General features: G+C 36.5%; 1 protein-coding gene across 4 annotated transcripts in view; it reads right to left on the bottom strand.

Moving 5' to 3' along the window:
* AIMP1 (aminoacyl tRNA synthetase complex interacting multifunctional protein 1) overlaps positions 1-16,640 on the bottom strand; it is a 39,052-nt gene that overhangs the window by 9,472 nt on the left and 12,940 nt on the right. For all 4 annotated transcript variants that reach the window (XM_027884728.1, XM_027884729.1, XM_027884731.1 and 1 more), the window contains exons 2-5: positions 9,771-9,904; positions 8,980-9,093; positions 6,603-6,761; positions 3,741-3,952 (exon numbers count right to left, since the gene is read on the bottom strand). In XM_027884728.1, the coding sequence (XP_027740529.1) occupies positions 3,741-3,952; positions 6,603-6,761; positions 8,980-9,093; positions 9,771-9,904 (619 nt within the window). The remainder of the gene's footprint in view (positions 1-3,740; positions 3,953-6,602; positions 6,762-8,979; positions 9,094-9,770; positions 9,905-16,640) is intronic.

The following is a 16,640-nucleotide window of genomic DNA, read 5'->3' as shown; positions in this document are numbered from 1 at the left end:
TAGACCTAAATAAATGCTTCCTAACAATGCAAAAGTTCTTAGTCTGGGTTTTGGTTTGGGGGGTTTTTTAACTGATTGTGATAGTTTCATAGAAGAAACTTACCTGTAATGTTTCTAGAAAATAGAGTATCAGTTACAATAGCAGATTTTTTTTATTTGTGCATAATAAGTAAGATAACTTTTGTTTATGAACCACAAAGGAAACTAATGCTCAGGTATCATTCCACCTGCATTGCTCTTATGAGATTTTTTGTAAATGGTAAATAAAACCCTGAAATGTGTCAGCTACTAAGAGTCAGCTCCAGTTATTCTACTGAATTCCACTGGTCACTCTCTGCAACCCGTAGAGGAGCAAAACAAAATCTACCTTTCCAAAAGTAACTGCAAAAATAAATTGGGTAGTTTCCTGACTGAGCAGAAAGAAAAGAAAGAAAAAGAAAATAAAAAAAAAGGAAGAAACCTGACTCCCTTTCCCAGTACATGGTAAATTCTATCAGAAATACAGGGTGCTACTGAAAAGCAGCTGATAAACAGTAAAGTGTATGTTTTTTTCTGCATATGTTGAGTGAAGCAAAGTCTGGTTAAGAACACCAGGACAAATCTCTACACTCAAAAGGACAAAAACAGAGGCCAGTCATGTCCACAAGGAACTGATAAGACCCTGGCATCTCATGAGATCTTTGATACATAAATGAGCTGAGAATATGCAAAAAAAAAAAGCAAATGTAATACCCTTGAAACACAACTTCCGCTGGCCTTTCAAAGAGTCAATAATTTTGTTTCAGAATTCCAGGAACTTCAAAACTGACAACTCAACTAGTGAGAAACTGATTTAGTTTCAGCAAAAATGTGAGGTGGTACAGTTGTTGGACACATAGGTACTCAATACTCAGAATGAGGAGAAACAAAGCAAAGAAACTACAATGAGGAAAAGTTAACCCTGAAGTTTACCATACAGAAAAGCCAAGGCCTTATAGCTGAAGCACAAGTGCTAAATTGCTCTTTTTCTTAGATAACCCTTGAAGTTACCTGTAAAACTGACTATCAGCTAAATGTACTTCAATATAAGATCCCATGATAGACTGTAATGGCTAGCGAAAAGAAAAATCTACACCAAGATGTTCATCCAAAAGTAGAACACTAATTTTGAACTTGTTTTTCTTTTCCTTTTTATTATAAATAAGCTTTTAAAATTTTTTTTAAAAAGTTAAAACCAACATGCTGATTGCTTTAAAACCAGAGCAAGTTGAAATGCCAACACCAACAAAAAGCCATCCTCAATTTATTGCATGTTTCTCTGGATCTTAAGTTCACCAGCAAACACAAGTCACAAGTCTGGTGACAGATATTTGTATTTGCTTCATATCTGAAAAGGAACGGCAGAATTTAATATAGCCTTGAAGCTTAATGCTACAAAAGCAGAGGACAAAAAGTGGTTTTCTTTAAGAAAGGTGTCTTACATTGTACAGAATGTGTCAACAAGTTTACAGTCATGATTTAGGCATTGTTCTTTAGAATTTCTAGAAAAAGGTTTTCTCTGCAAACTAGACCAAGAAAATTAGAAGATAAGGAGTATCTATAAAGAGTATTATCACCTTTCTATCTAAGAAAAAGAAACAAATTCCAGTACTTGCTAATTCCTGCGTGGACAACACAAACAATGATCTAGAAAGAAAGACATTCAAGCCATCTAAGGAAAAAAGGAATTACCGCTATAAAAATCAGACAATATAGTTCGTAACAGATATAATTGCAATGTATCCTACTGCAATGAGTGGCCACAGAATAGTGTTTCTGGAGGCCAATAGTGGCCTTTTCTCTTCTTGCTAAGTTTAAGATACATGTCCTGCATTCTTGTCCTTTACTTCTGATCGCTGAGATGAGGTTCTCTTAGATTAAAGGGGATTTTAGGAGGTTTCAAAAAGTGACACTTGAGAATTGTCTCCATTTCAAGAATGATTGCCTGACACAGGTTCTGACACCAGGAACACACAGAGATCCACTTCAAAAAACCAAATGCAGTGGCAGAAGAGCTGTCAATTCCTACTGATATTTCAGAATGTTCTCCCATTGTCCCCAGCTGCTGCTTTTTCGAGCTCAGTGTTGGCATGGGCCATCTCATGCCAATATCCTTCCATACCCGTTATTGATGACACATCTGTACACGACACTTAAGGGCGCAACTGCTGACGTGGCTTCAGCACCATGTGAACAAAACCACAGCATATCACATATACAGTGGGCATGCAAGAGGTTTTAATACCCATAAATAACTCGCACTGCATACTGAAATGTTAGTGAAGATACATACTGTGCTTACTAACCAAAAGTAACATCAGACGATACAAATACTACAGCCTCAAACACTGCTAAACTACCACATCAAACAATGAAATCACGAACAGATGAATTTTTTGTGAATTATAGCTACAGTGCTTGATCTGATGGATACATTTTTATTTAAATATACGGCAGTAGACACATGCCAGGCCTTCACATTTTTGAACACTTAAAAAAACACAAAAAGATGGAATCTTGCCCCTAAGAATTTACTGTCTTAATAGAGACTTGCCAAAACTAAAAACAGACACGCAAACGAAATGTTCTCAAAGAACATGCAAGGGTGATCCCTAATTCTCTGTTAATGAGTACTTCAGATTATTTTTCCAAACAGAAAGAAGGTTACAGAGAAAAGACACTTACTGCCATTAATTTTTTTTATTTCTACACGCTTTCTTGAAAGTGGACTGCTAAAAACTAGCAGTTTCAAATTTTGCCCACTGTGTATCAGTAACTGGATGCTATCAGGTGATCAGTGCAGAGTAGTTATAGTATTATTTTACTGTTATATTTTTTTAGGTTCAGTAATTTTCTGTAGCATAAAAACAACCACCACAATTTTAATTGCCTCCTTTAACTGCCTAAAGAATTAGCAGTTTTACCATGCGGACAGGGAGTGAATAGGATTGAAAACACATTTGAGAAAGTGTAGCTTTTCCACACTAAGATCAATTCCTTCATGATCCATTTTGCAGTTGCCCTACATAACACCATTTTAAATGCCAAGCTTGCATTTGAATTTAGAAGCAGCCTTCAGTCAATTCCTCCCACCCTCTAGAAGAGGTGTGAAAGGAAGATTTAATCTTGAAGCCTTAGGTTGTTCACAAGGCATCTATAAACCATGCCCGCCAAACACAAAAGTGTATCAACTAAAAAGAGCATAGAGGCAGATTCTGTTCTGCACAAGGAAGTAAAAATATACATTTTGTATTCCATTGTTGTTTAAGCTACTCATTGCCAGCTAAGTTAAATTTACATGCTCTTTGCTTTACTTCATGCCAAATATTTCAACAGGCTATAAAAGAGAATTGGAAGGCAAAAGTTTCAAAAGTTTGGATCATAGCAACAAAAAGTTATTATGATTTTTCTACTACATAGTAGGAAACCTAAAGGGAAAGTCACATCTGTTTGGTTTAGGAGCCCACTGCATACCAGTGGTGGAAGAATCAGAATAAGATCCTAGGATAGAAACACTGCAAGCAGAAAGGGAATGATTTGGGGTAAGGGCACTTCTCTGCTTTCTGGCAAAAGTTGTTAAGCATTACTTCCATCTGCACTTTATTTTTGTTTTCATGACTGTATTAATCTTTTAGCAGAATGAAAACCTATCCTAAAAACAGATGAAGTTCTTAAGATACCTTAGGAAAGAAAAAGCTATCAGTGAATAATTTAATCAATACCTTTTCCAGAGGAACATGCTTCACTAAGCCACTGACAACAGTCCTTGGGCTTCCTTCACCAACATCCACTTGTTCAACATACAGAGTGTCTGCATCCGGATGCTTTTCAGCAGTGATAATGCAGCCAACACGAAGATCCAGACGAGAAACATCTACAGGTTTCGCATCACTACTTCCAGCAGCTGGCTGCTGTTTCTTCTCCTTCTTTTCACCTATTAAAGTTTTGTTCATGATATAAACATTTAAAAAAGTACAACTAACGTACGTGACTGTTGCAGTGGAAAAGTGAGCTACAGTCTCAGAAATAAGCAAAATTACAAAATTCTTTTGTGTAAAACACAAAAGAAGAGTAAAGAGAAAGCACCTCTATTACCAATTTCCAGTGGTAAATCATTATACACACTTCAATTTAGATTGTTACCCCAAGTAATTAGCACCTCAGGACAGAGGTATTTTCCTGTTTGTAAAGTGAAGTCATCCTGAACTTAAATGTAGTTTACATGTATGTAAGTGACATATACACTTTGCCAAAGGTCATATCAAAACCCTGATAGTCTTGTTTTAATAATCAGCATTAATCAGTAAGCACAGGGAGACAGTCACAATTCATCAGGTTACGAGTGCTTAACAGCATTTTTCACAGTCAGGAGCTGTGAAGTCACTTCAACTGCACAGTCACAATACAACTCTTCAAGATAACCTTAGCTACCATGCTTCACTTCCCAGATATAACAGTATGTGAAAATTCTCATGGCTTATAAGGTTGCCCCTGAAAGGGAAAGTGGAAACAGCATGCAATTTGACTCATTCATCATTGTTCAAATACAGGCTTGAAATAAAATAATGCACTGAATATTAAAAAGGCGCTTTTTTTTAATATAAGCAACAGCTCTTCAAAAATATTTTTTCATATATGATGAATGACAAGCTCTAGTGTTTAGAAATGGGTATTTTCAATGTAATTGATTTTATTGATATAGTTGTCAATCATATATACAAAAATTAAAGAGAAACTCGTGGGAAAAAAAATTAAAATAATTACTATATACTATCTAAGATAATTTGAAAACCTGCTAACTTTAACATTGGTATCATTCCTCACTGTTCTCCGTGACGTTTCTCTATATGAGAAATGAAGTCTGTCATCAAATAAGGAAAAGAGAACACAGTAAATGTGTACTTGGCTGTATGGGTTTCTGTGGCTGGGTTTTGGTAGCGGGGGGTGGGCTACAAGGGTGGTTTCTGTTAGAAGCAGCAAGAAGCTTCCCCTGTCTGGAGCCAATGTCAGTCAGCTCCAGGACAGGATTCCTGCCGCTGGTCAAGGCTGAACCATTCACAAATGATAGTAAGGCCTCTGTGATAACATATTTAAGAACTGAAAGTTATTGCACAGAAGAATTCCAGCCAGGGAACAGCAGAGCGCGTACATGGGAACAACAATGCAAACACCAAGGTCAGTGCAGAAAGAGGGACAAGAGGTATTCCAGGTGCCAGAGCTGAGGTTACCCTGCAGCCCGTGGTGCAGCCCATGGTGGGGCAGCTGTGCCTGCAGCCCATGGAGGACCATCAGGGTGCAGAGACCCACCTGCAGCCCATGGAGAAGCCCACACTGAAGCAGGTGGGTATCTGAAGGAGGCTGCGACCGCTTCTGGAGGAAGCGAGGTCCTGTTGGAAACCTGCAGCCCATGGAGAGAGGATCCCATGCTGGAACAGGTTTTTCCCAGGTAGGACCTGCGGCCCCTGTGGGGGACCCACACTGGTACAGCTCATTGGTGAAGGACTGCACCCCATGCAGGAGTGAACCACGGGACAGGAGTCTTGTAAAGAACTGAGGGATGGACTCATGCTGGAGAGGTCCATCAAGGACTGTCTCCTGTGGGAGGGACCCCATGGGAACAGGGGAAGGACTCCTCTCCCTGAGCAGTGGCAGAAACAACAACTGACTGTAACCCCCATTCTCCATCTCCCTGCACTGCTGGGGAGAGGAGGGAAAACATGGGAGGAAGAAGGGGTGGGGGGAAGGTGTTTTTAAGATTATTTTACTTCTCACTCTTTTGCTCTAGCACTGTCAGTAATAAATTCAATAAACATCCCTACTTTGAGTCTGTTTTGCCCATGATGGTGATCAGCAAGTGACCTCTCCCAGCTCTTAACTCATGAATCCTTAGCTGTTTTTTTTTTTTTTTGTGGTTTTTTTGTTTGTTTGTTTGTTTGTTTTGTTTTGTTTTTTTCTCCTCTGTCCAGTTTCAGACAGGAGGGAAAGAGAAGCTTTAGTGGGTACCTGGGATCCAGCCAGGGTCAACCCACTACACTGACATATATAGAGAGAGATACATAGAAAACATCCATTTCAAAGCCACAGACTAAGGAGAAAAATGCACTCCTCTGGCCAGTGTTGGAGTCAGTCCAGAATCAATATCCAGAGAAGTCGTACAGATGAGGATTGCGAAAAGTGGAACAAAGAATATGAGAATAACCAGAGAAGAAACAGATGAGATAGGTGACAGAAAGCAAAGGGATTTGTGATATTACATCACTTCATCAATTTTAAGACTAAAAAACAAATTTTACATATTGGTTACTTCAATTGTTAAATACTATACCCATAACAGATGCTGAACTCCACAGAAATAGCCTGTTCAGGGCTACTATTTAATGTTCATGCTGTATTTCACCTTTTTCCAAATAGTCACTGGAAGGAAAATGTCAAACAGAACGCTTTCCATATTTAGGTCACTGCATTTCTCTTCATCATATATGTAGCTGTATGAAAGGGTTTTTTTCTGTGCCCAAATTTATGTAAAAGCACTTGTATAAATTAAATACCTTAAGTGTCTATCACAGGTAAGAAAAGTGAAGTACCTTTTTTTTCTACTTTTTCTTTCTTTTTCTTTTCTTCATCTTCACCTTTAATTTGATCTTTGGAACCAGGAGGCGATGCAACTGCTGTAGGTTGTGGAACATCATTTGAAAATGAAGCTGTTGAAACGGTTGTACCAGGAGGAACTGCAATCTGCTTTACTAAAATTAAAAAAACACCAAAGTTAGGAGGAGTACCAGAATTTTGAACACCAACATTTTTGAGTTTCCAACATAAATGAAAAAGCACAGAGAACTGAAAATTTTACTTAAAATACCTAAACCACAACTGCTGAGTAGTGAAGCACATTACAAAACATGTTTCAATATGATCAGTTAAGAACAAAGTGTTTGACTACAATTTTTTAAATGGCAAATAGTGCTAAACATAAGAAAATGTGTAAGCAAAGGCCACCTCTTTGTGTAGTTTATTTCAGCATCCAGTTATCTTTGCTACCAATTCCCTATTTCCCATTTGTGTGTCTAGTTTCAGTTTATAGCTACTAGCTCTTGTCATACTAGAGACTATTCCATAACTGAGTTATGCATAAAATGACCTCAAATCTTTTTTCTGATTAACTTCAGAAACTGAGCCTGAATAATCACATTCTAATAAATTACCTCCAGCCCTAACAGGATCTGTCAATTTCTCACTTCCCTTCCCTTAATTCTCCACATTACCTTCCTAGCTCTTTTTAAACTGCTGATATAGAATTCTGGACATCACCTCACTATCAGTCGTACCAGATCAAAGTGTAAGAATCACCCCTCTTCTATAGTCTGCTTTTCAAGAATCTCACTAAGGCTTTTTACCTCATAATTGTGCTGGGTAAGCATCACTCATGCACTAGACAGTATCATCAAGGCTCCCTTTCCCAAGAAAGGATAGATTAGATGATCTTTTGAAGTTCCTTTCAACTCAGGCTGTTCTATGACTAATGACTGTTTGACAAATCCTTCTAGTGTCAATATTTTACAGTTCTTCATTCCACATACATGTTTCTTTTTGCATTTCAGAGATTTATTAACTTTCCTGAAGAACTGTACTTTGTTGATGCCTGCTCTCTTCAACACTAAAGTGATTTGCACAAATTATATTCTTATAAACAACTTCCTAAAATCATTTGAGTATGCGATTTGCTGTACGAACAACCACTTGCTTGTGAGTTGTAGAAAGTCTCTGTTTCTCAGATTTCTGGAAAAATACCTTGTATTTTTGATGTACTGTTGACCATTTAATTTCTGTGCTCAACTACTTAGTACTTCCAAGGTAACATATATTTATTTACCTCAAAAGAAAATATTTGAATTTAGGCCTACTACCACTTAAATAAATTGGCTAAATAGAAGAAGATGAATATCAAGCTAATTATTAGTTCCCTTTCCCATCCTGAACCAATATACCTTGAGACCTCTCTCAAGCACAACAGATTCTGTGAAATATCCTATACCTGTCAAGAACTGCTGCAGACTAACAGACAACAGAGAAATTTAAACTAATGGTTTGATTTAGTACATGAAAGGGCTTTATTGGTCCCCAAAGGAGAAAAAGAATTCTCTGTATTTACAACATATTAATCTTTCTGAAGACTGAATGTGTTGTTTTACCAGTAAAACATTCAGTACAGTTGAATGCTAGCATCTAGCAACATTGGATACTATCTCAAACAATTTACAGTACTGACAGCCTGGATAAAAATAGCAATAGCTGTTGAAGGTAAAAGAGACTTTTTTGAAATAATTTTTTTAAAGACAACACAGTGATCTGAAACTCTTCATTTTTTTTTTCTCTTTTCTTTTTTAATATGAAGCATATAAGATGGTGCAAGCTGAACAGAACTACACAGAGGAGCGTAAAGAACGAAAAAGCCCAATGAAAGGCTGGTCTTACTAAAGCATGGAATCATAAAGTCAAAACACATTGTCTCTAATTTTACATTACCGCAGTTTTTCTACTAAGTCCTTGGCTAGCTGTACTTTGCATTGTGGCTTGATTTTCCACAGTGATTTTTCAGTCATGCTAGATTAAATACTCATAGTATCAAGAAGTGTTAGACATTCAGCAATTTCTAAGGTATCAAAAGGAGTCATTGTCATCAGTCAGATTCAGGGCTTATTATGAACAAAAAATTATAAAGACCTAGTTCCATGTCTGATTAAATTTGGTGTTAGACCTTGTTAGACCTGTTAGACTTGCAGCTTATTAAAATGTTGGAATGGGCATGGAACTTGCCATAGGCATGGAACCTAGGAAAACCCAGAATTTGTGACTAATGCCATAGAGTCACACAGAAAGACAAAAATCAAGTAGAATTAAGATAGTTTTGATAGGTTTGCTAACTACACCTATGTTGTATGTGAATATGCCTTTTTTCCCCACCTCCATTTTGAATTTCTGCCTGAATCAGCTCCTGTTTCAGCTCTTCAATTTCTTTCTTCAGTTTAGCATTTTCTACACGGAGCTTTTTCTCTTCACGGAGAGATGCCTGCAAGACTAGAGTTAACACATTAAAATGACAGGTTTAAAGAAAAGTGAAACATAGTGAGCCAAATAGCAAAAAAGTGAAAACTTTCAAGGGGTTTGTCATCAGAAACACTTCGGAATGCTCTTCTTTGTTGTTGAAATAGCCATTTTTAAAATACTTATGTAATCAAATTGCTTCACAATAGATTATTTTCTCGGTACCCTAAACAGAATCACAAGAAAAAACTCCAAGAAACCTATTAGAAAAACCTTGAAGACGTTTGTAATACAGCACACCTTAATTCACTGATACAGTTAAGTACAAAATATCACAGTTGAAGGTGTGATACTCTTGAGAGAATCCCACAGTTGAGAAAAGGCAGTAACACATTCAGGATAGTGCATAGTTTCAGTTTTCCAACTCCCTTTCTCCCTTCAAGTGGAGTCATGTCCCATCAAATTTCCATCATCTGTTTGTGTCATTAATTCTTCCTTACCCATATCTTTTATATTTCAGAATAAGCAGCTTCAAAAAAGCCTCCACAGATCACAAGGTAGTGAAGTGGTGCTTCTATTACAAAGTTTATCTCGGAGAACTTGAAACACAGTTAAAAGGCTGACAGCACCAATGTTCTCATTCTCTCCTATGAGCACTTACTGTTAACTACCTGGTTAATAGGTTTATCACAGGAAAGGTAATTCCTTACTAGCTTTTTCCTTGAGCAGAGCAACTTGTTGCTTGAGGTACTCAATGACTTGATCGGCCTCTGCACCTTTCTGCTCCAGTCTGTTCAGCACTGCATTGTTGGCTGCCATCTTTACCAAAAAGCGGGATAAAAACCTGGACAAACAAGAGACAGTCTAAAATTAATGACTTCTTAATGCAATAACACTGCCACCTCTTACCACGTGAAGCAGTTCTCAAATCAGCTGCTGAATAAGAAAGTTTGCTAAGTGAACAAGCTGGGCTCCCACTCCTAATGCAAAGCCCAAAGAAAAGAAACGTTAATAGAATCTAATGTTTGACAGTTGCTTTCAAGTATTTTGGAAAAAAAACTACTTTTCTTCCCAGGTGCAGAAAACATGTTATTCCTTCATGAAACAGAAAAAAAAAAAATCTACCTCAGAAAAAATAGTCTGAGTATATTTAGGGGGTAAAAAAGGAAATAAAAGGGAAAAGACTGGACAGAACACTGTATCTTGGTTTTAGCTGAAAAAAATATATTAATCATATTTTTATTCAGAATATACTGAATACTTCATATATTATGATTGTGCATATATTAACAATTTATTGTTGATTTACTTTTAAGCAGAATTCATGAGTGTTTTTACATATCTCAGATTAAGACAATTTTTATTGCAGGTTTACACCTTCAGAGTTATTTTAGCAGCAATTCTGATGGTCTGATTTCGTATCCACTAAAATGGAAAGGCCAACACACAAGTAAAAAAGAAGCAGGGAACACAAAAGCCCAGCAAGGGCACATATAAATGCTGTCTAACCTTCTCTTGGGATGGGTTTAGGAAACCCACCTTTTGCTGAGTTTCTCTAATGTTTCAGAAACCAGCTATGCCATGCGTACAGCTACCAAATCTGGCTTCTTTCCTTCTCGGCAACATTTGTGTTTAAACATAAAAACTCAAATTAGCAACAGAATGATGAAACAGAGTTACGGCCACAGTGCTTTTACCCTCCCACTCAGTACCTACTTGAAGAAAAGAATCTGTACTAACAGCTGCCTCATCTGTAAATCAAGAAAACTGCTTACAGGTGGGAGAAAAGATCTGCACAAGCAACAGTGATTTAATTCTTGTGAGGTGATTTAATTCCTGTGAATTTGCCCACCAACTGCAACAAAGGGAAGAATTGGTAAGAAAATGGCAATCCAGATGCACGCATTGGCTCCTCAACTTTACCAAAGTTCAAAAATGCCTTTTCTCATATCAAGCTGGCAGAAAACTCCCCATTTTACTCCAAGATTATTCTAACGCTATGATCTAAATCTGGTTTTAAAGTACAAATATTCCCTGTTGGGATTTGCAACAAACCTCATGCTGAAGACAAAATAGATTCAGAAATAACAAAGGTGAACAGATACAATCACACTCATGCCAGTGTCAATATATTGCCTTTGGTGCATTCTAAGTATAAAATGTATGTTGATATCTGATCTTATATTATAAATAACTCAACTCTCCACAGCTACATATCTAAAAAAAAAAAAAAAATCTAAAAAAACCAATGCAATAGAACGCAAACTACAGTTATTCAGGAAGAGTGTAATTAAAATTTCCCAAAGTAAAACTGACAAAGCCAGAGAGAGGCACAATAGTCAGATGATGCATAGGGCATCTCACTCTTGTAAATGGGCCATCTTACCCTTGCAAATGTGATTCATGAACCAACATCCTGCCTTTTTTTCAATGTAAGACAATCAAAGCCTGTTTTACACATACTGTTTCACTTAAAGATGTAAGAGTATTACTGCCATCACACCTTCCAGTCATCCACAATAGATTTTTCTTTTAAAAGAAAGAAACTCTTATGGAGTAAAGTGCAGGAAAATCATCTCTCCAGGACAACTAAATTAATTTTTATGTTCCAATTAATCTCTGCTAACAAGAAAATAATTTTGTTCTCAGGGGCAGACTGAAAATAGAGTTTTAAAAAGGAAAACAGTGATTCCAATAAGTTACTAATTTAGATGTCAAATGGAAACAGACATAAACTATTATGGCACAACACAGCATAGTACAAAGCCTGGGATATTACTGTCTGCATACCAGTAAGATTTCTTGCAAGCTACAAATTCTCTCCCGGGAACACAATACTAACAGTGGAAACTTTGCCAACAACAACAAAAATGCTACTAAAACTTCAAAGTGAATAGAATTGGTACGTTTTACAGATTCTAGCCAAGTTGGCTAATGAACTGAAGATCTGGAAATTAAGTTACATGATTACAATGGGTAGACATTTTCCCACTTGTCAAATAAGTTTCTGCAAAGCCAGTATTGTAATAATAACACAAAGGAATAGGTATTTCCGACGATAATATAAAAAGGCAACAGGGTGAAGTGAACTGCTGTACAAGCACAGGAACCCATACAGCAAAGTCATAAAACTGTACCTAAAAAGGACACATTTGAAAAAAAAAAAGGGTAAGACCTACCCTTTATTATAGAATACAAAACACATTAAAAATATCAGTACTGCAATAATCAAAGGTTGCAGTCCATTTTTAAATTTCTTTTTTAATCTTTCTCCTCTTACCTTTGCCCTGTATTACCCTGAAATCCTCCTACTTCACACACACAAAAAAAATCCTCAAACAACCAACTCCTACTGGTTGATGCACAAACTGAAAATTGCAAAGAAGTCAGAAATAATATAGTTCAAAAACCAGCCTCGTATCTCATTACAGATCATTCTGACCTGTTTTGGAGAAAATGTCCCAAAGGCCGACTGAAAGTAAAGTCACTTCATGCAATTGTGCCTAACTAGCTGCTTTCCCTTCAAACAAAAAATGGCTTTGAAAAACAAGTACAGAGTAGCTACATTCAGACCTTTTTCAAAGGATAACCTCCTGGAGTTACCTGGTTGCTTAGCTAAGAGAAACTTTTATCTCAGACCTCTGAGGAGAACTGTGGTACCTGCAAGACACCCAGAACTGCTCCAAAACCCACTTGCTCCGCTCAATGGAACTCAATCTTCGAATGAAAGGCTCAAGTCCTGCAGTTATTCATCAGGTTACATATCAACACATAAAGGCTGTTTATTTTCTCATCATTCTACTTGCTGATTAAGAGAGGTGCCTATCTTTTTCAAACAGAAAGCACTGCCTCCTATAGTCTTCTAAGTAGCTGTAGTACCCTTATAGGAGAAAACAGGCATTATTCTACTTTGCTGCTCTAAAACAAGTACTATGGAAGCCCCCAAAGTGGCAAATTCTTTATAACAAATCAAGACTTCTCATATAGCACAAATTACTCCAAAATTTTAACATGTTTTACAAATACTGCTTTATCAACATTGGCCTCGACCTTAGAATATATCCAGATCAAAAAGTGAACACACAAAAGACGCTAAACATAAGCCTTGTTGTAACTTACTCATCAATATTAATATTCTGTTTTTAAAAGCAAGAAAAATCCAAACCTCCCATAAAATCAATGGCAAAATTTAAAACTTCAAACTCTAAAAATTAGTTTTGAAATCTATCCATAGTCTGAAAATGGAACCAATTACTTTTCACTATTGGAAAAGAAATCACTAAATGAAAAAAAAAAACCTAAACCAAAAAAAAAACCCCAAACCCAGAAATTGGAAGTCAATTGATTCACAAAACCTAAAATAATTAGCTCTGAGCATTCCTTTCTCCAGCTGGAAGTTTTAAAAAGCTCAGTACTTCCAAGTTCTCAGCTTTTTCTTGCAATGCTTTGCTAATGCCAACAAAAAAAGTAAGACCATTACCTGCACAAGATCTAAGCTGCAGGCTGGTTAGTACGACCTGCTTGCAGAACTTACAGATCAAAATGTTCTCCATGTGTGCATCAAGTGCTTCTGTGACAGTGATGCAACTACATTTCAGCACTGTCAGTCTGGTAAGGTTTTATGTCTTAGGTGACAGAGATCTTACATTTTCATTCTTTCTCACAGGCCTTAACGCAACATAACCAAATACCACCTATGTTTCAGTTGGTCACCCTGAGCACGTGTTGAGACAAAAAGTTGCGAAGTTTTGTCTCAAATGATGTAAAATGGAAGAAAATCACCACAAATGCCTCCGTCTCCTGTCTTCCTCTTCCACATACACATAAAGTCCTCCTCAATGAGAGGGTAAACTTTGACAGCTCGCCACCCACATGAAGCATTCTCCATTGCACAGTGCTTTGCTCTGCCCCATCATTGCTCTTCCCTCTGTGCTAGCTATGGAGGAATCAAGTATTCCTATGGCAAAATCAATCCTACTCATCTTTAGGAAAGAGCAGATAACAGTCACAAAATGGCCCAGGAGGCATTCTCCTGTGAGGTGTATGTTTCTGCCACGTTCATGAATGGTTGCCAACCAAGACCTAAGATTTATTTTCTCACTACAGGGGAAAATAAAAGTCTGCAAAAAGACACGTTTGCTTTACAATTAAGATGATCTGTTCAAATTAAAAGTTTGTCATCATCAAGCAAAACCAGTGGCTTATTCTAAAAGTTATTGACAACACAAAGGTAATTTCTCCAATGCTAACTAAAGTTCAGTAATGTAAGCTAGAGAAAAACATTTAATGGTAATTCCTCTTCCTAAGCTTTTGGTCTTAAGCCTCAAGCAGATCTGAAATTAAACTCTTTCTTCCTCCATGTGTTGAACTTGTATAGCAAAGTATTCCACTTTCTGTAAAAGACAAAGAGTATCAACAATCACTTTATTTCTTCAAGAACTATGTTCAAACACTTCTATCTGAGCATCTTTTTCGAGTACGGTCATTTCTGGCAGAGAATCTTACAAAAACCCATAAATATAACAGAATATGCCAGCTGTTTGCCAGATTCTGCTTTCTCTGCTTTGCGCTTCTGTGAACTGTCAGGATACAGTGAATCACATTTGAGAATCTCACATCACACCTTTTTATTCTGCAGAGTAAGAAAGAAACAGTAGTTAGCAGATCAAAACAAAAGAAAACATATTGGAACTATGTATTAGTGCAACTAGGCTATTGTTGTAACTTGTCCCATCTTCTGCTGCCTCAGAGAACTGAGATTTAGGCTTTAAAAATAAATTCTCTCCTAAAGGTTTCTCCTAACTTCTGACAAAGTATTCTAGACCTGATGCTGTCAATATCTCTGGACAAGATTTAGAATATCCAATTTGATGATTTCACAGTTTTGGCAGAAAAACTTAAGGTCTACTTTTCAAAAAAAAAACCAAACCAAACCAAAACAAAACAACAACAACAAAAAAAAAACCACACAAAAAAAAAACAACATAGGAGAGCTACAACTGATTCGTTTTGAGATCAAGTCTTAGTTTTTACTTGATCATCTCCCTACTTCACTCTAACTAATGCAAAGAAGATCAGCAGCAGTCCTCAATTCATCATGAGGGAGGTCATGGCCTAAACCATTTACAAATTTGCAATACTACAGTTCTATGGTTAGGACATTCTGGAAATCAGGTATATTCAGTAAGTTTCATGCCCTTACACCTGTCACTACTACAAAAGGTTGGGTATTTCACTGGGTTTATACCTGTTATACATTGTAAAACACAATCACAGCATTTACACACAAATCTTCTCAGGAAATGTGATTCTAAAAGATTAAGTGTTTCTAGGCTTCAATAGACAGAGAAGAATCAGATTTACTTATCAGAATCAGATTTACTTATCAGAAATGCAGATTTACCTCAGTTTTATCTGTGGAAAAATATAAATCACAAAAGTAAATAAAGTAAAACATGAAACTGTTCACAAACAGGTTTTTAAAAAATGTGCCTTTTAAACCTCTCTATATAAGGCTAAGGTATCAATAACAAGCAATATAACACTGAGAAAGAAAACAGAGGTATCTTAGGCATTTGATAGTTTTGCATTGCTTGAGACTACTCAATTATGATCGAGGCCATACTTTCCTTGTTATAATCAAGGAAAAAAAAAAGATATACTGTACCCCATTACACTTAAATATAATTTCAAGCACATTGAAGAGACATACACATATCAGTTAAAATTTAACTACCAGTTCATCTGTCTTCCAGAATTAAGTATATTGTTAGCTCTGTGGGGGAAGAATGTAGGTTTCCTGAATCTCTCATTTTCAAATTTTACACATTTCGAAATACAGTTTAAAGCCTTAAGCAAATATGTTTAAGTGCTCAAAATGTAAATGCTCACCTAGGTCCTTCTCCAAGTACAGCAAAGGATTATATCAAAACATTAGCAAAACGTTTTTGGCAGAACAATGGCAAACACTTGAAAAGCAATGGCACCCAAAAAAAAGCCAAAACAATCCAAACAAACAAAAAATCCCCCCTCCACTGAAACAAAAACAATCCCTCCAAAAATAACAAAACAAAACAAAAACAAGGTTAACCCCCCCCAACCCAACAAATAAAACAAAAAATACAACTGTGTTATTGTTTTCAAAATTTGAGCAATATTGATGGAGTGCAGTACAAAAAGTCAAAATCCAGAAATCATTTTCAAATGAATCATCATGGAACCTGATCTTGAACTCTCATTACTAGATCAGTGACCCCCTACAAGGTACTAGAAATCTGGGCACAATAAGAGATCAAACAAAATTTTAACTACTACCTTTGTATTTTTCTAAAGAAATAATGCCCTTTTTCATACGTGTAAAATGAAATTACAGCGTAAAATATAAGAGGGTATATATTATAAACTATGGTAATACTGCTTTAGAGACTCACAACTGCAGAAAAGACATTTCTCCCCAAATGTGATTGCAATAACTGGGACTCTAAACAGCTTGATTGTTTTTTTCTTTTAGCTCTTAAAAATAATTGATCAAGTATTCATAATCTCTAAGCTTCTGTGTAGAAGGTAGTGAAAGTAATTTG

This window comes from Empidonax traillii, unplaced genomic scaffold, assembly GCF_003031625.1.
Source record: "Empidonax traillii isolate 1590-97213 ecotype Southwest subspecies unplaced genomic scaffold, ASM303162v1 scaffold154:size1206225, whole genome shotgun sequence".
Taxonomy (NCBI): domain Eukaryota; kingdom Metazoa; phylum Chordata; class Aves; order Passeriformes; family Tyrannidae; genus Empidonax; species Empidonax traillii.
This window is presented reverse-complemented; position numbering and strand designations above follow the sequence as displayed.